The 20,216-nt window shown below is 37.4% G+C and overlaps 2 protein-coding genes across 8 annotated transcripts in view; both read left to right on the top strand.

Annotated features, from left to right (window-relative positions):
* The window catches only part of LOC128087164 (macrophage mannose receptor 1-like), a 31,522-nt gene extending 14,799 nt beyond the window's left edge, over positions 1-16,723 (top strand). Inside the window, exons 14-28 of one of the 2 annotated variants that reach the window (XM_052696501.1) lie at positions 499-534; positions 634-803; positions 1,416-1,498; positions 2,346-2,446; positions 2,802-2,941; positions 3,858-3,972; positions 5,323-5,477; positions 6,058-6,160; positions 7,575-7,804; positions 9,606-9,771; positions 10,736-10,882; positions 12,030-12,146; positions 12,750-12,923; positions 14,596-14,625; positions 15,171-16,723. In XM_052696501.1, coding sequence (XP_052552461.1) covers positions 499-534; positions 634-803; positions 1,416-1,498; positions 2,346-2,446; positions 2,802-2,941; positions 3,858-3,972; positions 5,323-5,477; positions 6,058-6,160; positions 7,575-7,804; positions 9,606-9,771; positions 10,736-10,882; positions 12,030-12,146; positions 12,750-12,923; positions 14,596-14,625; positions 15,171-15,409 — 2,006 coding nt within the window. In that variant the 3' untranslated portion in view covers positions 15,410-16,723. Of the gene's footprint in view, positions 1-498; positions 535-633; positions 804-1,415; positions 1,499-2,345; positions 2,447-2,801; positions 2,942-3,857; positions 3,973-5,322; positions 5,478-6,057; positions 6,161-7,574; positions 7,805-9,605; positions 9,772-10,735; positions 10,883-12,029; positions 12,147-12,749; positions 12,924-14,595; positions 14,626-15,170 lie in introns of those variants that run through there. The other variant, XR_008209691.1, reaches the window with a different exon arrangement.
* Positions 16,724-16,836: 113 nt separating this feature from the next.
* LOC128087161 (macrophage mannose receptor 1-like) overlaps positions 16,837-20,216 on the top strand; it is a 33,643-nt gene continuing 30,263 nt past the window's right edge. For all 6 annotated transcript variants that reach the window (XM_052696492.1, XM_052696494.1, XM_052696491.1 and 3 more), the window contains exons 1-2: positions 16,837-17,567; positions 19,205-19,603. In XM_052696492.1, the coding sequence (XP_052552452.1) occupies positions 17,501-17,567; positions 19,205-19,603 (466 nt within the window). In that variant the 5' untranslated portion in view covers positions 16,837-17,500. The remainder of the gene's footprint in view (positions 17,568-19,204; positions 19,604-20,216) is intronic.

Here is a 20,216-nt window from a genome sequence, read left to right as displayed (position 1 = left end):
GAAAATTACTTACCTGAACTGGAAGAATCCCTGTTCCATTGTGGGTTGATTAGTTCTCACACACACTGGCAGAACACTGCTGCTCACCAGCACATCCTGCACAGCCCTGCAGACATGCTGAGCCTGCTGCACTGCACAGAAGGCTTTGTGAGATGCTCAGGAGGAATTCACAAACTGTGGCAGAGATACTCCAGTCAGCTCATCTTGACTCTAGGGTACTTGACTACTACTCTCAGTAGTAAAAATAAATAAATTAAATAAAATAAAGGAAATAATTAAACCTTGTTATTATGTGTATCAATTAGATGAGATCCCTATGAAAGGGGAGATGGACTGAAGTTAATTATCTCATTTTTTTTAGCATGCAACGTTATTATTTAGCCTGGTGCACCTGGAGATCCATGTATAACATTACAAATCAAATCTATCTGGCTTGCGACTTCCCCATTGTTTGTTTTGTGTTTGGAACATTGCTCATAATTACCTTTTATTTTACAGGTACACTGCTCAAACCTGAACCAAACAACAAACACGGTAGGATTTTTTCCTCTTTCAGTGGAAATTTTACTGTATAGTTTTTGGACTTTGTACAGATATGATATGATGTCAAATATGTTTTTCTTTATCTTCCAGAATATCAAGCTGTACAAACTGCTGATGGGTGGATTATATACAAAGATAAGCAGTACTATTTCAGCAGAGAACGTGTCCCTATGGAAAAAGCACGGAGAATTTGCCAGAGGAACTTTGCAGATCTTGTTGTCATTGAGGATGAAAATGAAAGACAGCTTATTTGGAAATATGTAAGCACTGAACCTTCTGATTATCTATTATTATTTACATAGTAATTACGATTTTTATTTATATATATGTACTAATTATTAACTGAGCACATTGGTTGTGGGCACTTTTGAATCCATTAAGAATTTCACTGTTTTTTATTTTAACTGCTTGGTAAAATTATTGCATTGGTCTTGAAGCATCCAGCACAAAACAGGAACCTGAGCTTCATCCTCACTGGCAGGCAGTGGGCATTGAGACTTTCCAGCCTTCCTGAAGGTTTGAGATCAGCAGCCAAGAATGCTGATGAGGGACGTTTCAATTCTGATGCAGAGCAGATGAAAAAATAAAAAGATTTTAGTTGTTTATCCAGGCTAAAATCCTGAGTTTCTGTCCTATATTACATATTTGTATTATGGTACATTTTTCCAGTAATTTCCACTGTCTTTAGACATTACTACTGTCTTTAGTAGGAAGAGAAAAAAGGCATGTGAATTTTAAAGGTGTAGCAAAGAATAGTTCAGAGATCCTGCATCTGTTGCCTTCTTGCAGCCCAGGTTTGAGACTGTGAAACAACCGAAAATACAGCTGAAGAACTGTCCAGTTGTTAACTGTGCCAATCACTTCTGTTTTAGATTAACAGAAAACTGAGTGGTGTATTTCTCCAAGAGGAATCATATTTCATTGGCTTATTTGTCAGTTCTGATCGGAAGCTCAGGTGGGTAAAAGAAGAGTACTAAAGCTGTTAATGGACAGCAAAAAGTAATTTAATCTTGCTCTATGGGTACGGGTACTTGTGTGTTCTTTAGTTAATAACACTTGTGTGACAGAACTCTGGTAGGTTTCAGAAGTCTGAGATGAGGGATATTATTTTTTTTCTATACTTAAGCAAAACAGTGTGTGTTCCTTCCAAATCAAGGCAAGCAAACGTAAAATTTCATGGGTAACACTCATTTCACTTGCTGTCTGACACTGAGAGATGTGAATTTAAGACCCAGGCATCCCTTCACAGGCAATGAACATAAACAGCAAGATTTGTGGTGTTAGACATCCACCTTATGATGGGTTTAACTCAGACTTAGATCTCTAATAGTTATGTAGAAACTCTGGAGGTTCACACAGAAACATTTAACCAGAGAAATCCCACTGGCTCAAGTTATGTGAGCCTGAAGCTTGTGCATCTCACAGCTCTCTGAAATTCCTGTTAGGTAACCTTTTTAGAAATCTGTTTGTAGAAGACTTTCATGAGGATACCTTTCTAAAATGAAAGGCAAGTCCATGATCTGGTGTTACAGTCTCATCCAGACTGTTAGAAGCTGCCGAGTCCAACACTATGTATCCAGCCTTTGGTCAAACGGGACACTGATGGCACTTTAGTGCGACAGCACTGAACAGGTGAGAGGCAGCACTAATGCTGTGGATCTGTCCTCTCAGTATATGTAGAGCCTTTGTTCTTTGGTCACTAATCATACCTTGCTCAGCCCTTCTGCTAAACACTCATAACTCAAATTGGCTGCTGGAGATGTCTGTATGGCAACCATCTGTTGTTGTTTTTTTTTTTTCAGCTGGCTGGGTAAAACCCCTGTGAACTATGTTGCCTGGGCTCCGGGAGAACCCAATTATTCACATAATGATGAAAACTGTGTGGTAATGAGAAAAGATTTTGGTGAGTAAAACAGCAACAAGAAACATTTGGTCAAATATCTTAATGGGCTTATTCATCAAAAGCTAAAGGTTTTGCCACCTGTTTAAACCTAAGGCTCCCCATTGGCTGCTGAACAGTGGAAACTATTTTTCATAACAAGTACATTAAGGTTTAAATGTATGCCAGTGCTCATAGAAGACTAATGTACTGCAGTGGGAAGAGGGCTCTGTTTGGGCTGCTAGTGTAAATGTCGACTGTCTCGACTGTTATATGTCTCTGGAAGGTTATGCTTGTCAGTTATGAATGTTGGCTGGGTTAGCTTCTGCAATGGCAGTAGGAGTGTTTGACAGACTGATTGCATTTCTTTTATTTACAGGCTTTTGGAACGATATAAACTGTGGTTTGAAAAATGCCTTCATCTGTGAAAGGCACAATTCAACTTACTCAGGATTTGTTCCCACTGTACTTCCGCCTCTGGGAGGATGTCCTGAAATGTGGATTTTGTTTCAAAATAAGGTACGTATACACAATAAGTAACAAATATCAGCAGCTTTTAGAAGACTAGCTATAAATAACTGCATAAGTACACCCATTTTATACACTACTCTCTTAAGTGGCATTCTAATTAGCAGTGGAGTCAACTTTTGTGGTTTTTTTTTTTGTTTCTTGTTTCTGAACTTACATTTATTAAATTATAATTTCTGAGTGCTCAAATGCAGTTAGCCATTGTTACTTCTTTGGTTTCTGTAACTTTCTTTTTATTTTAGACATCTTTATTGCACAGAAATACTGTTCCAATATCCTGATGTGTAATTGCAGCTCCATCTTTCTAGATAACACTGAGCTGCAAAATGAAAGATCGTGATTTCTGAACATAACCAGATGCCATAACAATTAAGCTGAGTAAAACAAACTGTAAATTAATTGTTAAAAAAACAAAGCAAAACAAAAAACCAACAAAGTATTGTTTTTTGCTAAACCAAGCAAGAGTACACCTAATCACATAAGCATTAACAAAGAAAAAAGCACAGTTCAATCCCATAACACAAATAGGAAAACTGCTACTACTACTGTCTGTGGCTTGCAATTGAGGGAACTAGGCTAGAGAGATATCTGCCCTAAGGCAAAATCCCAATCTAGAAATATTTTAAGTCCCTGAAAAGTAATGTGATTCCTCCTTGTATATCTGCTTAATTTCTCTTCAGCTTATGAAAGTTGCCTTCTCTTCAAAGGTTAACCTTGGACAGCAATGGGTCTGAGCCCTGCACACACAAAGTTGTGATTAGCTGTGTCTACTCCTCATTGGCTGAATGTATGGCATTTCAGCAGCTCCCTCAACTGCTGCTCTTTGTATGCAGGGACTGATGAATCAAATCAAATATAATTCTCTTTGACACCTGAAATTTTGCTTAATTATTTACTCTCCCTACAGTGTTATAAAATAATTGGGTCCAGGGAAGAAGAGAGACTGACTTGGTACTCAGCAAGAAGTGCTTGTATAGAACTAGGGGGAAATTTGGCCTCTATACACAATGCTCAAGTACAAGGTATGGTATCTCAACTTTTGGTGCTAGCCGCAAAGCCAGTAAATCTCACCAAAGAGGTTATAATTGTTAGTTAAAACTGTAGCTGTGGATGTTGTGGCCAAGTGAATTCTTGTGATTTCTAAATATGTGAGCACTTTGAAATGACGTAACTATTTTGCACTGGATCAAAACATTCAGGTTCTGTATGTATTGATGACACTACACAGAACCTGCTGGCATTGCTAGTCATGGGGAAATTGTAGAATAATCATGTAATGACTGTAAAGATGAATACTCATGTGATCCCACTGTATGATAAACCCATCACCACCTTTCTCATAGTTCCCCTTTTACAAGGTCAGAAGTATCTTCAGAAAACTATGCATTGGTCACCAGTAGTTCTCCAGGGTGAGGGCAGAAAATGTTATTCCAAAAAACTCCTGACTGTTGTAATATTCAATATCTCTTTTTAACCATTTCAACAAGCGATACGTATGTCACCTTTTCAGGTGATGTAGTGGCATGATGGAGGTCAGGGTTAGAATTTGAAACATTCTTGACAAGATTTTTGTTTTTTGGATGGGGAAGGGATGGAGAAGGGAAGGAAGTAATTGAATGAGTTTAGGTGCAAACAACTATATCAACATACCAGTAATCTTTTGCATGAAAACAAAATGTCAGTAGCCCTAATAAGATCTGAAGCTGAACTGCAAACTAAACATGAATCAGCATTGTTAGAGGATAGAAGGAGAAGAAGGAGGCAACACTGGAAGAAACCTATTGTCCGTAGACATCCAAATCTTCTGCTTCCTTCTCATCCATCACCCCCAGAATCCCTTTGGCCTTTCCCAGCACCTCTTCTTTTCTCCAAAACTCATTCTTTGCTTCCACTAACTGTAATTTTGGATGTTTTACAACAGCCAAAATAGCCTCCAATTCTAAATAGTACCTATCTAAGCAGTCCCCATCTATGTAGCCCCTGTGAAGGAAAATCCAAAGCTGCTTGATCCAGAACACAGATTGGAGTGAGTTATTGATGCTTCTCATCTCTTGGCAACAGTATAGGGTGGAAAGACAAAAATAATCTGTTCCCTATGGCCTTGGAAAATGTGATAAATAGCAATGTTTGAACTGCCCTCAGAAATTCAAAGTGTACAAATTTCCACTGGAAATGACATATGTAAAATTAGTTGATGCTAACTTTAGGAAGACTAATTAATTCTTTCAAACTTCCTTCTAGCCCTAATTTTGGTAATATTTACAAGAGTTCTCTGAGTAACATTTTTATATTAAAAACTGCTTATTTTATATTTTTAATATAATGAAACTACTTCAGTTAAAATATTCATTTTAAAATTTATTTTCTTTTAGCATTCCTCACTTTCCATCTAAAGGATGTCACAAATGAGACTTGGATAGGATTAAATGATAAGCATTCATATGTTTGGACAGATGGAAGCCCTTATGATTATGCATATTGGGCAAGAGGATTCCCCTTGGGTAAATACAGTAGAGTTGGCTGGAAGGTATGAGACAATACGGGTAAACAGGAAATAAAATCAGTACATGCATAACTTAGACAGCATCCTCAAACTGAGTAGAAGTTTTAAAAGTTGACCCAGAGATTAATAGTTCTGTTAAGTGCATGTAGTTATCTTCATTCCTTTGCAGAAGACTATAACTGTAGAAAAGGACTGCTGTAGTTTATTGCAGTTAGAGTTATTAGACCTATTAGATTTTACTGAAAATAATAAGCATTGTTGTTTCTTACTTCATTTTATTATTCTCTTTGTACAGCGTGAATGCAAATTAAAGATTCAGCAAATTAAGTATAGGTTAACATAAACTATATTAAAAATATCTTTTCTGCACTCAAAAAATTTAAGAAACTGACAACATTCTTATAGTAATATGCCAAGGAAAGTACTCAAGATATAAACCAAGACGCATTTCTTTTCCAAGAAGTGATAAGTAAAACAAAAAGAAAAGGAAAGGAAAAAAAAAAAAAAAAAAAAAAAAAAGGCCTCCTTAGACCTTTCTATTTGCTAGGTATCTTTCATTCTTTCATTTTATCACCTATAAGTTTCTTTTCTATTTTTCCCCTAGACTGACTGTATTGCGATGACGGTAAGGTCTGTAAATGAAGCAGGGAAGTGGGAAAACACAGACTGCCATCACAACAAAAGCTATATTTGCCAGATGGACAGCAGTAAGTTCTATTTTTCATGCTCTTTGTTGGAAGACTGGTACTGGATAACATGAGCACACATGTCTTCCACTACAGTTGCCTTCTTATGTCTACTGAAATTGAGGCGAAGCAAGCAAGGCTCCTTTCCTAGCTCAAAAATTTCAGATATGAAGCTTGCTCTGGGATAAGAATTACAGAAGAATTTGTGTTTTACAGCCCCTCCCCTCACAGCTTTCAGGGGAGCTGAATGCACCCACTCTGCAGACCAGAGATGCACATACAGGCTGGTTGCCCACACATAGTGGACTCTTTGGAGGCAGGATACATCTGATCCTGACAGAAGTGCCCAACGCAAGTTAGGTGATCTGTGCCTTCAAAATCCTGTTTCTCTCATTTCACAAAAGGAATTTAGCTGTCTATGACCTAATTAACAGGCACAGATAAGGATATCTGAATAAGGTTAGCTGGCAAAGGCAAACCCTCTCACCAAAACCTCTCACATGCCTCTCTTGGAGGGGTTAATTAAGGTCAGTAAAACTGGTTATGTTGCCCATCAGTTTCTTGCAATGCTTTTATATCTTAAGACTAAGGATCAGAAGGACAAAAGTTCTTAGCGTCTTCATATATCCTCAGGGTGGGAGACATAACCAAAGAACAGCTATGCTGCAGTCTGCAGGAAGAGAAACAGGAACTGCTGAGTAGTGAGCCAAGTTCTGTGGCTAAAAATACAAGGGGAAGCCACAGCTGGGCCAGGTGCTATACCCCATGCAGTGGCAGGGAGATGCACAAGTGCATCCCTAATAACACCACTTTAGGGTGTTTTCAGCATTGTATGAACATGAATGCCCTTTTACTGTACTCAGCACCACCTTTTCTACTTCCATATATACCATTTAAGGTGCAAATACAATTTCTTTTTTCGATTTATCCTGCACAGAAAAGAAGGAGAGTCACGAACTGATATTAGAATGAAATTCACCCTTTTTGAAACTCAGAGGGCATGGAGATCCTGCTCCATACTTTTCTGAGACGAATTTCACTTGCACTGCAGTAGGGGAAGAATCCAGGAGAGAACTGGATAGTGAATAGCTTTGTGACCCATATTCATAAGTTTTCAAAAAAATCATTAGTGTTGGAAAAGACCACTAAGATCTCCTAGTCCAGTCATTATCTGGTGGCAGTGTATGTCTGCAGAATCTGCTTCTCCCTAATCCCTAAGTACTCTATGTAAATTATAGTTACAAACAATTCTAAGTTACTTTTATTAAATATTTCCTGCATCTTAAATGATAAATGGTTTTATTCAATGCCTGTAGCAAAATATCAAAATATCTGTGTTTTACGCTATGTTAATCATTACTGAGAAGTTATACTGCTTTTTAGGCAGCTAGGAACTATCAATGTTTTCTCTTCCTCCTCTCAAATCTGTCTGCAGAGCCTGAACTATTCCATTCCACAACTGCTCCAGATTCTGACTTCTTCCATTATGGTAACAGTAGCTATTTAATCATTCCTTCTAAAATGAGTTGGGAAGAAGCAAGAAAAGCCTGCAGAGTGAAATCTTCAGAGCTTGCCAGCATTTCAGATTATTACAGTAATATATTTCTCCTGCTCCAGGCAGCACAATATGGTGAGCCCTTATGGATTGGACTCAATAGCAATATGGTAAGATTAATAAGTTGATGATTGCTGTGGTTAAATGCTGTTATTTGATTATATTGTTCTTAAAAGAGGGAGATCTGTAGCGTGAATAGGTTTTGGGAGCCTAGAAATGGTGGACAACACTCACTTCATTTAGCTTTATCATCTTAAAAATGTTAAACTTCATCCCAGGCAATGGAGAAGGATGGAAGCCTCTGACAGCATTGATCTCTTTACTAACAGTATGGGAATCTTGGGTACACACACGTCAAACTACCTGGTAAATTTTTAGATGTCCGCTTTTAGGAGAGATGAATACTACTCAAGGGAACCACCAAAGTCATTAATGATAGAGCCTTGTGATCGTTGGCAGCTGTGTTTTCATCACTAATTTTAGATCAGAAGGTCTCATAGAGACCTCATATGCCTCTGACCACCTTCATTGTTACACACACAAAGTCCATACGGTTAAGAGCAGTAAGAGTAAAATACATACAAACAAACAAAAAACTGCATCCAAAAAAGTGAATCACAAAGAAGTGAAGAATGATGCAGGTCCATTGCTGTCTAGAGAAACACTGGAGTAAGCATTAGCTCTGTAACTGTGTGCCAAAGTAAGTGTCAGCTTCTCAGATAAATATGTCATTCCTCAATTCATTTACATTATCAACATGCTTTTCTTGCATCTTTATTTGAGCTAAGTAAACTACACTGATATTAAAGTTTAGTTCTCTCATGAGTAATAGATTTCTTCACTTGTCATTGTTTTCACTGATTGTGATTCCACACTGACATATAACTAAGTAAAATGTTTGAACCTACAGTATCCCTAGGGAGATCTTGCAATTAATGTTGTGTAATGATGACATTTCTGATTATACGATGCAGTTGCACTAATAAAAGGCCACAGTGCATGAGACAGTGCAGCTGTTGCTGAAAAAAATATATCTTATGGCCTCTGACAGTGCCTTTCCGTACTAGACAGAATCTCAGAATGTCTTTGTGTTTGGTATGTGACTGCGTCACTGAGCTTGACACAGATCTCCACATTTGCAGAACACCACAGGAGACCTCTTTCCAAAACAAATGCTGGTGTTTAAGTCCACTTAATATCAAAGCTGGGTGATAATCATAGAAATGTGTTAGAAAGCTGTTAATAATTATGAACAAGTCTGGCAGGAAGATATGTGATGATCCAAACATCTGTAAAGAATCTGACCTTGCTCTTGTAGGGTGAAATTCTGAGGTTCTTCCTGTTCCCCAGGCAGTGACCTTGCCCAAGTTGTGCTGAGCTCAAGAGGAGCTTGTGTATTTGATTTAAAAGCTTCTGCTCCCTTGTGTTTATCTTTCACTCCTAAGAAACTTCTAATTTTCTCAGGTTTTCATGATAGTAGCTGCATTTACTCCTGAATGTTTCTTCTCAGAGCTGCACTTGAACTCAAGAGTCCTTGTCTGACAGCTACCTTCATAGCCCTGATTCCTCCTGATGGTTCTGCAGGCTTTGAGTTTCTCATGGTCACTTTGGTCTTTGTGCTTACCTGCCTCCTCACATCATCCAACAAGGGACTGTCACCAAGAGAACCTTGGAAGCACCATCTAGCCTTCAAAACACCTTCATGGGCTGTTACAGCATTGGAGGCATTCTGCTATGTCTTAAATTTGTGCTGCTGTGTTTTGATTTGGTTAATATTCTAATAGTGCAAGCACAGATATACCGAGTTCTACACCTCACTGCAAAATTGTGCATTTGTGTGGAAATCTGCTTATCTGCAGTGGAAGATGAGGACGTGGAAAAACTATATTAAAAAGTGTGTTTCAATTCTAGAGTTATGGGTACTACAGATGGAGCGATAAAAGGAAAATTGATTTTTCTAATTGGCACTATGAAGAACCAAAAGAGAAAATGGCATGTGTCTTCCTAGATCTCAGTGGGGAATGGAAAACAGCACCTTGTAATGAAAAACACTTTTCTGCCTGCAAAAAATCGGAGGGTAAGTTTGATGCTATTTGGTTTTAAGGCAGAAACCTTCCTGAATCTGCCTTGACTAACCTACAAATTTCTAAGTATATATTAAGGAATAATACCTTTGTTCTGCAAGAAAAATATTTTATTTTGATGAACTCATCATTCAGCAGGAGAATGCTACAAATTAAAATGCTTCTGTCATACTGTGGGGCGGGATCAAACTTTGTTTTCTCACTTGTCCCACTTGTCCTAGATCGTGATGTTAGCCCTAGTGATGTTAGCTCTAAAGCAGCATTAATGGAAATTCTGAGTTTCTTCTGAACTGTTTTTCTGTAGTGTGGCTATGATTTCTTTTCTATGCCAAACATTTTCAATTTTCTTTTTAATTAAAAATGTACGTATTAACTGACAATGTCACTGTTTCACTCTATAATGTCATTGCCTGCTGGAAAATGGGGGCAACTACATAAAAATTCAGTGAGTTTCTGATCATTCCATGCATTGTCTGCAGTAAAACTATGTAAGAATTATCATATCAAGGAAAACATTAGATTAAAAATTTCAGTTGTAACTTAAAGTTTAGTAGGAGTCTCATTTAAAATCAAATGGTTAGGTTTTCTACCTTATGGTTTTTTTAATCTGCTTTTTACTGTATCTCTTATTTGTATGAAGCTGACACTCATAACAAGTAACTGGAATTTTAAAAAGCCCTGAACACACAGATATCCTTTGAGCAGTCCTAGTTTAATTCAGCTGGTAACACTGAAGGTTGCAGGTGCACTTTTCAGCTGTGACTGTTCAGTTCTGCTCCTCACTGTCACTTTCAGCATAGACACTGGGAATTCTAGCAGTGTGTACTGAAGTAGATTGTCACTACTTTTAAGAATTTTTTTTAATTTTTTTTTTAATCTTAAATATTTTTTTTTTCATATCCAAAGAACTGCAATATCTAATCAGTGAAAGCATCCATAATGTTTCATTTCTTTCAGATATACTTTCTTCTGATCCTCCACAGGATATTGGAAGATGTCCTCAGTCAGGTCACATAGCTTGGATTCCTTTCCGTAGCTACTGCTATTACTTTAATGCCAATGAAATGAGCTGGGTTCAGTCTGTGACTCGATGCATTCAGTCAGGTAGTAATCGCTTTCATTTGAAGTTGGGATCTCAATATTGACATAAAAAAAAAAAAAAATAGACGCTTTTGAAAAATCTTGACAATGTTGCAAAATCTGTGTATATTAAAAAAAAAAAAAAAGACATTAATGTCATGATTCATCATTGATACCGTTCACTTATCACTTATGTTGAAATTAAGGTGATTAGTTGCCTTTGGTTTATTGGTTATTTATTTTCCTTACCAGCTGTGCTTATTCTTGACTCTGGTTTTTTTAGTCCGTTCACAGAACTTCTATTTTTAGTGAAGTGTAGAAATTGATTAACTTATCTCTATCCCTATCTCTACTTTTTCTGTATCTCTCGCTACGCAAGAGTAGAATCAAATACTATAATAGCAATTACTTATTTCTATGATGTGTGATCTGAAGGGGATTGCAAGAACTGCTTGAGAGCCCTCACTTCACAGATGGGTTTCCTGGCAGTTTGTAGAGCCAGGTTAGGGCAAATGTCTCCCTCCATCCTTTTGGGGGGGAGTTTCGCCCTGGCCAAGACCATGAACTGCTGCTTGGCCATGTGCCGCCTGCAGTGCTGAACTGCTTTATACCCAGGTACCTCATCCTTACTTCAGGCAGCTGTGAAGGAGAAAGGGAAGCACTGTTCTGCCCAAAATAACAGGTCCTTTGGTTTCACATCCTATTAGATCCTCTTAGTTTTCTCCTCCTCCACTTATAGTTTGCCTCCTCTGCCAGAAAAATTAATCTTGCAGTTTGAATTGCAAATTTGTTTGCTGAGTACTTTTATCTGTTATGTATCAGCCTGTCAAATCCATTAAGAATAAATAATCACTCATAATATCTATGAAAAATATTATCCAAACACTTGAAAAATATTATGTTGTTTTTTTGCCTGATGTTTCAAACTCATCATTCTTTTGTCCTCACCTGTCATGCTTTTCATATCTTTCATTTCAAACAATATTTCTGCTAGCCTGTGCTGTTCACCTGTGCTACTTTCTAGTCTCTACATTAACCCTTCCTTACTCCCTGCCATCAAGGAGGGGATTTATTATTAAAGTTGCCCTATATCTGAGCCTCTAATTTTCGCTGACTTCTATCTTAGGGAATACCTCCAACTGTCTTCTCTTTTCTTTCTTATATATGATAGGTGGAATGCTGACTTCTGTAGAAGACTTGGCTGAATCCAACTTCCTGGCAGAACATGCAGACTTATACACAAGCAAGACAAGTGGCTTTTGGATAGGATTATACAGAAATATAAGTGGTAACTATACTAATTTCTACATATGGTCATAAATAATATTCATTAAGTACAGTAAATGGAAGTATGATTTAGATATATTTTTGCTTTCAATGAACTGATTCTGGGTAAAGACAAAAAATATATTTAAAAATTACTGGTAGTTTGTTATTTTAAACAATACCTGTGACAGTCTGTAGGAAAAAAAAGTTTGCTTGGCTCCAGTGAAGGATCTTGGTTATTGCCTGGACAAAGGGTATATGCCTTCCTGCCAGCACAGCGCTGCCAGGTCTATTGGAAGGAATATTCCCACCAGCTTTCTATGTGTCTGGTTGGGAATGTCCTCCACACTCCAGCCTGCTCTTGGCTGGGCAGTGCCTGCACTGCTGGTGTCTGGCTGGAGTTCTGTCAAGCTTCACAAATAGAGAAAATTAAATAATTATACTGAAAAGCAATTATGCTGTTTTTAAGGGGAGTAAGAAAAAATACATTATAAAATAGCCACAAAATAGTGGAAGTGGTATCACTTTATTAGGCTGAGTAAATTAATTAATAGAGGAAAAATAAACATAAGTGAAGATCTTTGATATGTAACGCTTGGTACTGCTAAAATATCTGCAACACCAGGGCAGCTGCTCTGGCAAGACAACAGTGCATTGGACTTTGTCAACTGGGGTGAAGCAGAGCCCTTGGAAGAGCAGCATGAGAACGAGTACTGTGTGCAGCTCTCTGCCTCCTCTGGGTCCTGGAATAGCATCCCTTGCTCCTCCAGAAAGGGTTTTATCTGTAAGACACCAAAGAGTAAGTAACTAATTCAATATATGCTTTTGATGTTATGGTATTCTGTTAGCAGTAGTAACGCGCAATATGTTTATTATAAAAAGCACATGAAAAATCCCATAAAATGGTTTATGGACTTTTCTCTATTGCTTATTTCAACATTCAGAAAAAAAGTGTTACAAACAAATAGACACCTCATCATGTTTTACTGCATTGTAACTTCAGATTTTCTCACATTCTGTAATGAGTTTTCAGTACCCAACTAAAGAAGTTCAATGTTTTCTGTAAAATTGTTAAACTCTTTGTGGCTTTGCTCCCCTCTGATAAACACACATTTCTTCCTTCTAACATCAAACCTTTGCTACAGAACAAGACTTGTATCAATAATTTGCTTTTCTTCCTCTTTCTGTACTGTTACACGCTGTTCCAGCAACAGATAGATGAAGCAATTCCATTTCAATAATAACAGAACGGAAGCAAAATCCAGAAGATGTATAGTGACCTTTAAAAATAGTAGAAGTGTTTTGGTTAGCATTTACTTTTTAATGTTGTGTTTCTATGTAATTGAGCACCATCTGTTTTGGTCAGGAAGCAGAAATATCAGAATACAGTGAGCCAAGAGCCATGTGGTATTTTTGACTTTAACTGCTAATTCCACAGGATAAAAAAAAAAAAAAGAAAAAGAAGAAGAAAAAACAACAGTACTATTTCCTGCTCTGTTTTGCAAACCGAGGGTTTGGGGTGTTTCCGAGGTTCTGCCCTTTCTCCTAGCAGAGCAGAGCTGCATCTGGTGAGGAAGGCAGCTGTACACACTGGTAGTGATTGCAGAGTATTTTCAGAAAAGGAAAATTCCTCTTTTGAGGCAACTCCTTGTATTCTTTGAGCAACTAGAGGAAAAGTCACTTCAGAAAGTTAATTCCTAGTTACCAGCCATGGCAGAAAGCACACACTCAGCACCTACACTTATTCTGTTGTCTGGGTTTGTTAGTGAATGGCCCTTAAGTGCAATGCCAAAACAATGCCAGCACATATCCCTGCTGCCAGGCTCTCCAGCAGAGTGGTTTATCAGAACAAGGCAAATATTCCACTACAGAGAGCTCAGCATCCTTCCAAGAGATTATTTAACAGTTGCTTTTCTCCTGCCTGCCAACAGCCTGGAGCTCAACGTGCACAGTGCTCAGCTCCTCATGCCTTTTGCACTGACACCACCCCGCTACCACTGGCATCTCTTTCCCATGGTGCCCTCTTAGCACAGCTGGGAACGACTGCACAGGGAAGCCTGAGCTGATAAATGTGGCTGCAGATGCAAATGGGTTGTGGTACATCCCATGTGCAGAATGTGCAGAATGTGCAGGGTCTCATAGGAACTGCTTGCTGTCTGGGAGAGTTTTTGAATATCAATGATCAAGCTGTTTTTTGGCCTGCTGGCATGCAGACCTAGTAAAGAGGACAAGATGGATCGACCAAAGGAAAGCCTGCCTGACAGTCAGAAGGTACCTGTGGATATTGAAAAAGAGGCAAGAAGGCTTAAAATGCAAAACATTGTAGTTTCATTACAGTGTATATCAGGTTAAAATCATTCATGCGCTTTCATCTTCATTTAGCAAACGTGGAGAAGTAGTGAAGTGCTGAGCTTGGAATTGTCTGGATAGAAATGTGCTTTTGACTAAACGTCTGTCTTTCTCTTTGACAGCTGCTCCTGAAGCAGTTGCAAATGTGAAAGGTAGGCCGTATTTTTCCTTCCCAATAGTTTCAAGGAGATGAAATAAAAATAAAAATAAATACTTGCTTTTTAATGAATGGGCACGTATAATTTACTTGACTTCTGTATCTTTATTTATGTGGGCTTAATTTACTGTTGCCATTGAATTCATTACTAGCAACACTTAGCAATACCTGGGAGACATACAGTATCTCAGGAAAAATAAATGCTTATGTAAAATGATCTTCCTCTGTTTTGTCCTTCTTTTGCATGCTAAAGTAACTGACGCAGTAATACTACACTGGATTTTCTAATGTAATTGTTATCATGAAAAAGCATACAATAGTATTTACATCGTAATGACCAAAGCTGCTTTACCTAAGAGAACAGTGGAAGTAGGCCACAGATGTTGAAATTATCTTCTACTTTCTTCATAAGCTTGGGTTCCTAATGAACACCACAGTTAACACCACGGGAAAAATTAGACCTGTATTTTTTTAGAAGCTTACATATTTATTTATGCATATAAGTAGACCTACTTCTACTTGCTTTACATTTATTTACAGGTGGCCAAAAGGACAAAGATCAGAGCACTGTTTGGATACTCCTTATTCTGGTTCTCGTCATTTTAGTAGGCATGGGCATCATGGTTTATTTCTTCTTCAAGATCAAAATCCAGAGTGAGGCTGAACGAGCAGTGGGGCAGCACAGCATGCTGGTGGAGTACAGCAGTGCCCTGGCCAGAGAGAACAACAAAAATGATCCTGCCAGCAGCGAAGGAGGAAGTGAACGGAGTGCTGTGTAATGTGATAACAGCTACTCTATAAATCCAAGCTTTAAAAGTAATCTAGCTAGAACAAATAAATCTTAGTAGAAGTTACATGTACCAACATGCAACTTGAACTAAAGCGGCAATTATTCCTTTGGTATGGGTTAGGCACTATAGAGCATCTGTAAGTGAGATATCTGTCCTTCATTCATGGCTTCAACTTAGATTAGACATACCCTGCAACTTTGAATATTTTGCATTAACTATGAGACTGTAAAGGATCTGTCTATCTGTAAATAAAAGATCTATATCTTATGTAATGGTACTTAAGTGTTGAATTAGCACATGGAGATGTTATCTGATTGGTGATTCAGTGTGTCATTAACCTTGAGAGGCTAACAGGAAGAAACATGAAAGCAAGTCATATAACTAAGAAGAAATATAAGTAAGCCGTAAAATAACATAAGTGACAAATAAAGCTGGTAGAATCTATTTCTGTTTTTACTTCACTTGGCAGCTCATTTTTGGATGTCTTCTCTTATTATCCTCCAGCTCTCTGAGTGAGCTGAAGACAGGACACTGTGTCCTTGCCTCTCCTGAGAAAACAGTCCAGCAAGGAGCAGAGCATAGAGCATAAACATGCTGCCTTACAGCATTACTGTGCTGTTTGTTGTCTCTAAATTCTATGTGTGTGGCTAACTGCAAAATGAAACAAAAAAGATTTCAAGGATTTCAAGGGAAAACAGACCCTTGAAAAGTTCATAAGAACTGTACAAGAGAGGTCAGTGGGAAGGAATGTCCATGCATACTCATGACATTAGACTCATGGCTGGCAGATATTGCTGTCAAACAAAAAAATATTGCAGAGGTCAGGGAATGAAGGGTGTTCTGTGTTTGAGATATTTTTACTGAGTCCCCTTCATCTTGCACTTTTTTTTTCTTTGTATAAATTACGATGTACCCATGTTTATCTTTTTTTAAGTACTGACACTGATTTCAGTCAAGTGCTGCTTGATGGCCACTGATATACCATAAGCAAACAAAAAGAGTAATCAAATGAATAAAACCCCCATAGATATAACAAATAATGTCATTATAATTGCATATTTTGATAGCTGATATTGGTAAACTATATCTCTGTGGACTGTAACTGGTTTTCTTCTCATACATTAAGTCACACTTTAGCTTTGCAGAATATATTGTGAATTTGTCTTAATAACAAAACTGCAAAAAGTATGAGAAATTCTGAAGGCAATTTCTGCTGAATATTTTTCCTTCAAAACAAAGGATTTTATTTTTCCTTACACCATGGCTAAATTTGATTTCCTCTTAATAAAGGGTTACAGCTCATTTCTTTGAGATTATTTCTCTTTGTCTCACACTTGGTGCAAGAAACAAATTATTTAGTGTTAAAATGCATTCATACTTTATGTATTAAATACTTCTGAAAGACTGCTTCCTGTATGGGAACTGTTGAGTCGTGGCCTGAACCACTGATTGATCCCCTGAGGCAAGCACTGAGTAAGTCATGGGAGCACAGGTGAAGGCAATTCAGCTGCATGACCGGAAGGGGTGGAGCCTGGCTGCACCTCTCTTAGATCCCATTTAAGGGCTGACTGCCACTGGGGAAGGATCTCTTTCTGGAGAGACTCCTTTTGGAGTTTTCTACTGCTGGCCTGAGATGTGGGTGAGTGTTTCGTTTTTGATGTGTCTTTCCAGCATGATAATCCTATGATATACTATTCTAACCATGCTACTCTTCTAACTGTACATTTGTGTTCTGTACATTTTCAAACTATTTTGTTGTTAAAATCTCTAGTTAACAGAAAGGTTTGTAAAGATTTGTCTAATTTGTATTGGTTCTCCTGAGTCAAATTTGCGTGAAATTATGGCTCTGTATTTTTACCTGTTTGTCACTGAAAATGAAGTTTCAGATGCAAATCTGAATTCTGTGATTATTTATATATTTCAAAAATATCACATGTGACAGGATGTTTCCTTATTTAGTGTCAAGTTTTCTCTGTCAAACAAAATTCTCCAAAGCTGAGGAGGACCCAGCACCAATTATTCCTTTAAGATTTCTACTGCAGCAATTAAACTTATCTCTTTGTGATTAAGAAGAAAGGAATGAAATACTTGACTTCTGCAATTTTAATTTTCTTCTCTTTCGTTACTACTGCTTTTCTGGCACTTGGTGAGTACTTGTCTTCTATCTCCTGCAAAAATAGATGTGAAAGTGAGAGGTTTTGTTCTCTTGCTCTTTTCTCAAGTTCTTAAAGATTTTCTTATACAGCTATTCTGCATGTCACGTTCATCCTAACTGGAGTGGTTCTCAAAAGTTTAAGAAATATACAGTTAAAGACATTGGTTCATTTTTAAGATGTAAAGAAGATCAGAATAGGGCAAAGTTGGAAGTTAGGAGTCAGGGCAATGGGGGCAATAGCTGAAATTAAGTACACTATGCTATGCTCTGTAGTAGTTAGATGTAATAATTAAAAGATTTAATCCAACTTACAGCTTTTTGCTTAAATGGATAAGTTAAGAACTATGTCTTAGTTCTTAATTTAGATTCGAATAAATGAAACTTCAATAAACTACTAAACTGTTATAAGTTACACTGGACCTTAGGAGAGCTAGAGCATTAAATGCAAATATAATAATAATAAAAAAATCATCAAAAGTTCATGAATCAGAAGTTCTTAAGACACTTTCTGTTCTATTCTCTATTCAATACCAACAGTATTCTAATATCCTTTCCCATCTTAGGAATTTGCTTTTGTTCCCTATGCAGTTACTGTCTTGGACAAATAGCAGAGGGATGTTACATCTCTCTTCAGGAATTAAAGATGTGAAGTACTGAAGGGCAAACCTTTGCCCTTCTGTCCCATAAGTCCTAGGGCTGTCCTTGTAGATGAAACTTATCTCCATTGTGAACCAAAACTAGTGAGAGTTATATGAAATCATGAAAATCAGGCAATTCTGTTTACAGGCAACTGAATAACTGCTGTATATGTTGACAGGTGTACAACTGCGACGCAGATAACCCTTACCAGCAAGACCCACGAGTTGTGGTGCCCACAATCCTTTGGGAGCATTAACTATCTTGTTTAGTGTTAGTGCATTATCTTAACCTAGTAGAGCACAGAAACACAGAGCCATGTATACTATCTTTACTGCCATACACTGCTCAGTGTTTGTTCTTGTGAGAATTTGCTTGGGATTTATTATGTTTAATTGTATTGATTTCTTATGTTAAATGTATAAATAAGAGAATACTAGAGCAGGGCAAGATTACAAATCGCTGTCCTTCATACTGGAAAAATAGCAGAATTTGCCAATTATTGAAGAAGGGAGGTGTGACAAGAGGCTCATTCATTAACTGAATTAACACAGATGCAATTATTTGGGCATGTATGTAAGAAGGTTTAAGTCCATTGTGCACAGAATGACGGCAAACTTCTGAATCTTCCATGGGGTTTCTTTTGAAAATCACAACAGGCATATAGATTTCAGGATGCATATGGAAAAATAAAATCCATTATACTTATGAAAATTCCGTTATACTGATGACATTTTGGAAACAATGTCATGATATAATTTACTTTCTCTTGTTCCCATGTACTGTATTTACATGAGTTGCATGCATTTTTCTATCTTGGAAGAAAACGTCTTGAGAATGCTGTGTGACTTTTGCAAAAGTGACTCAGAACTCCAAGTCATATGACATGAGTCAGGCGACCAGTGTAGAAACAGCAGCAGAACATGCCCCTTTCCTCATAATCTCCCCTTGCTATTTCTGTACACATTAATTCTTATTATTTTCTTTTACAGACAATGAAATATTTTTAATGTATAATGAGGATAGTAAACTGTGCCTAATTGCTCAGAGTTCTCATGCAGTCACAATAGCTGCTTGCAAAAAAACCAGTGAATTACAGAAATTCAGGTGGGTGTCCGACCACCAGGTGATGAGTGTGGCATTTGCACAATGTTTGGGAGTGCGCTACAAGCAAGATCAGGCTAAAATTTCTTTGTATCCCTGCAACGAAGAAAGTGAATTCCAAAAATGGGGCTGCAGAAACTCAACCTTGGTAATCCATGGAGAGAACTTATTTCTCAGTGTTGGTAAAAGAAAGAAAGATAATATTGTACTGGACTCAGGGTCAGATACAACGAACAAATGGAAGATCTATGGAACCATGGATGACTTGTGTTCTCAAGGCCATAAAGGTAAATTTTGAAGATTAATCCTAACAGTGACTTGTGCTCATTTGCCATAGCAGGTAGTGCCCTTTTATTTCTGCTCCTGGTAATCTAACAACAGCAGCTGCTCCCCTTGAAGCAACTGTGGGCTGGAAGGCAATCAGTTCACACGAGTCACATTCCTCCATCCTGAGATAGAACGATACTTGGCTTCAGACAGAAGACAGTATATGTGCAAAAAATTGCAGTTTTTTATTTACTTTCAAAACAAATCTATCTAGTATCTAGCATATGTTTTGTTATTAGCTCTAGACTAAGCATTTCAGTTTATTTAATTGGCTGATACTAAAATACTAGTTTAGGTGGTGGTGGTGTTGTTGTTTTTTCCAATACTAGTAAAATATTATTAACAATGTTGGATAAAAGACAAAAAACTTTTTACGATTAATTCTCCAATAGTAAGTGCAAATAAATAATCCCATACACACTACCATTCTGTTCTTCCACAAGGTTTCAGATGATTAATTGTTTGTTTTTGTTTTTTTTTTTTTAAATACATGACTAATTTATATGGGATGGCAGGAAATTAACATACTTGAAGAAAGAAATAATTTTCTAAAAATAGCATTTTATGTGAAAA

Source organism: Tympanuchus pallidicinctus, unplaced genomic scaffold (genome assembly GCF_026119805.1).
Source record: "Tympanuchus pallidicinctus isolate F22 unplaced genomic scaffold, pur_lepc_1.0 scaffold3, whole genome shotgun sequence".
Lineage (NCBI taxonomy): Eukaryota > Metazoa > Chordata > Aves > Galliformes > Phasianidae > Tympanuchus > Tympanuchus pallidicinctus.
The sequence above is the reverse complement of the archived record's forward strand: the minus strand, read 5'-3'. Positions and strand labels throughout refer to the sequence as shown.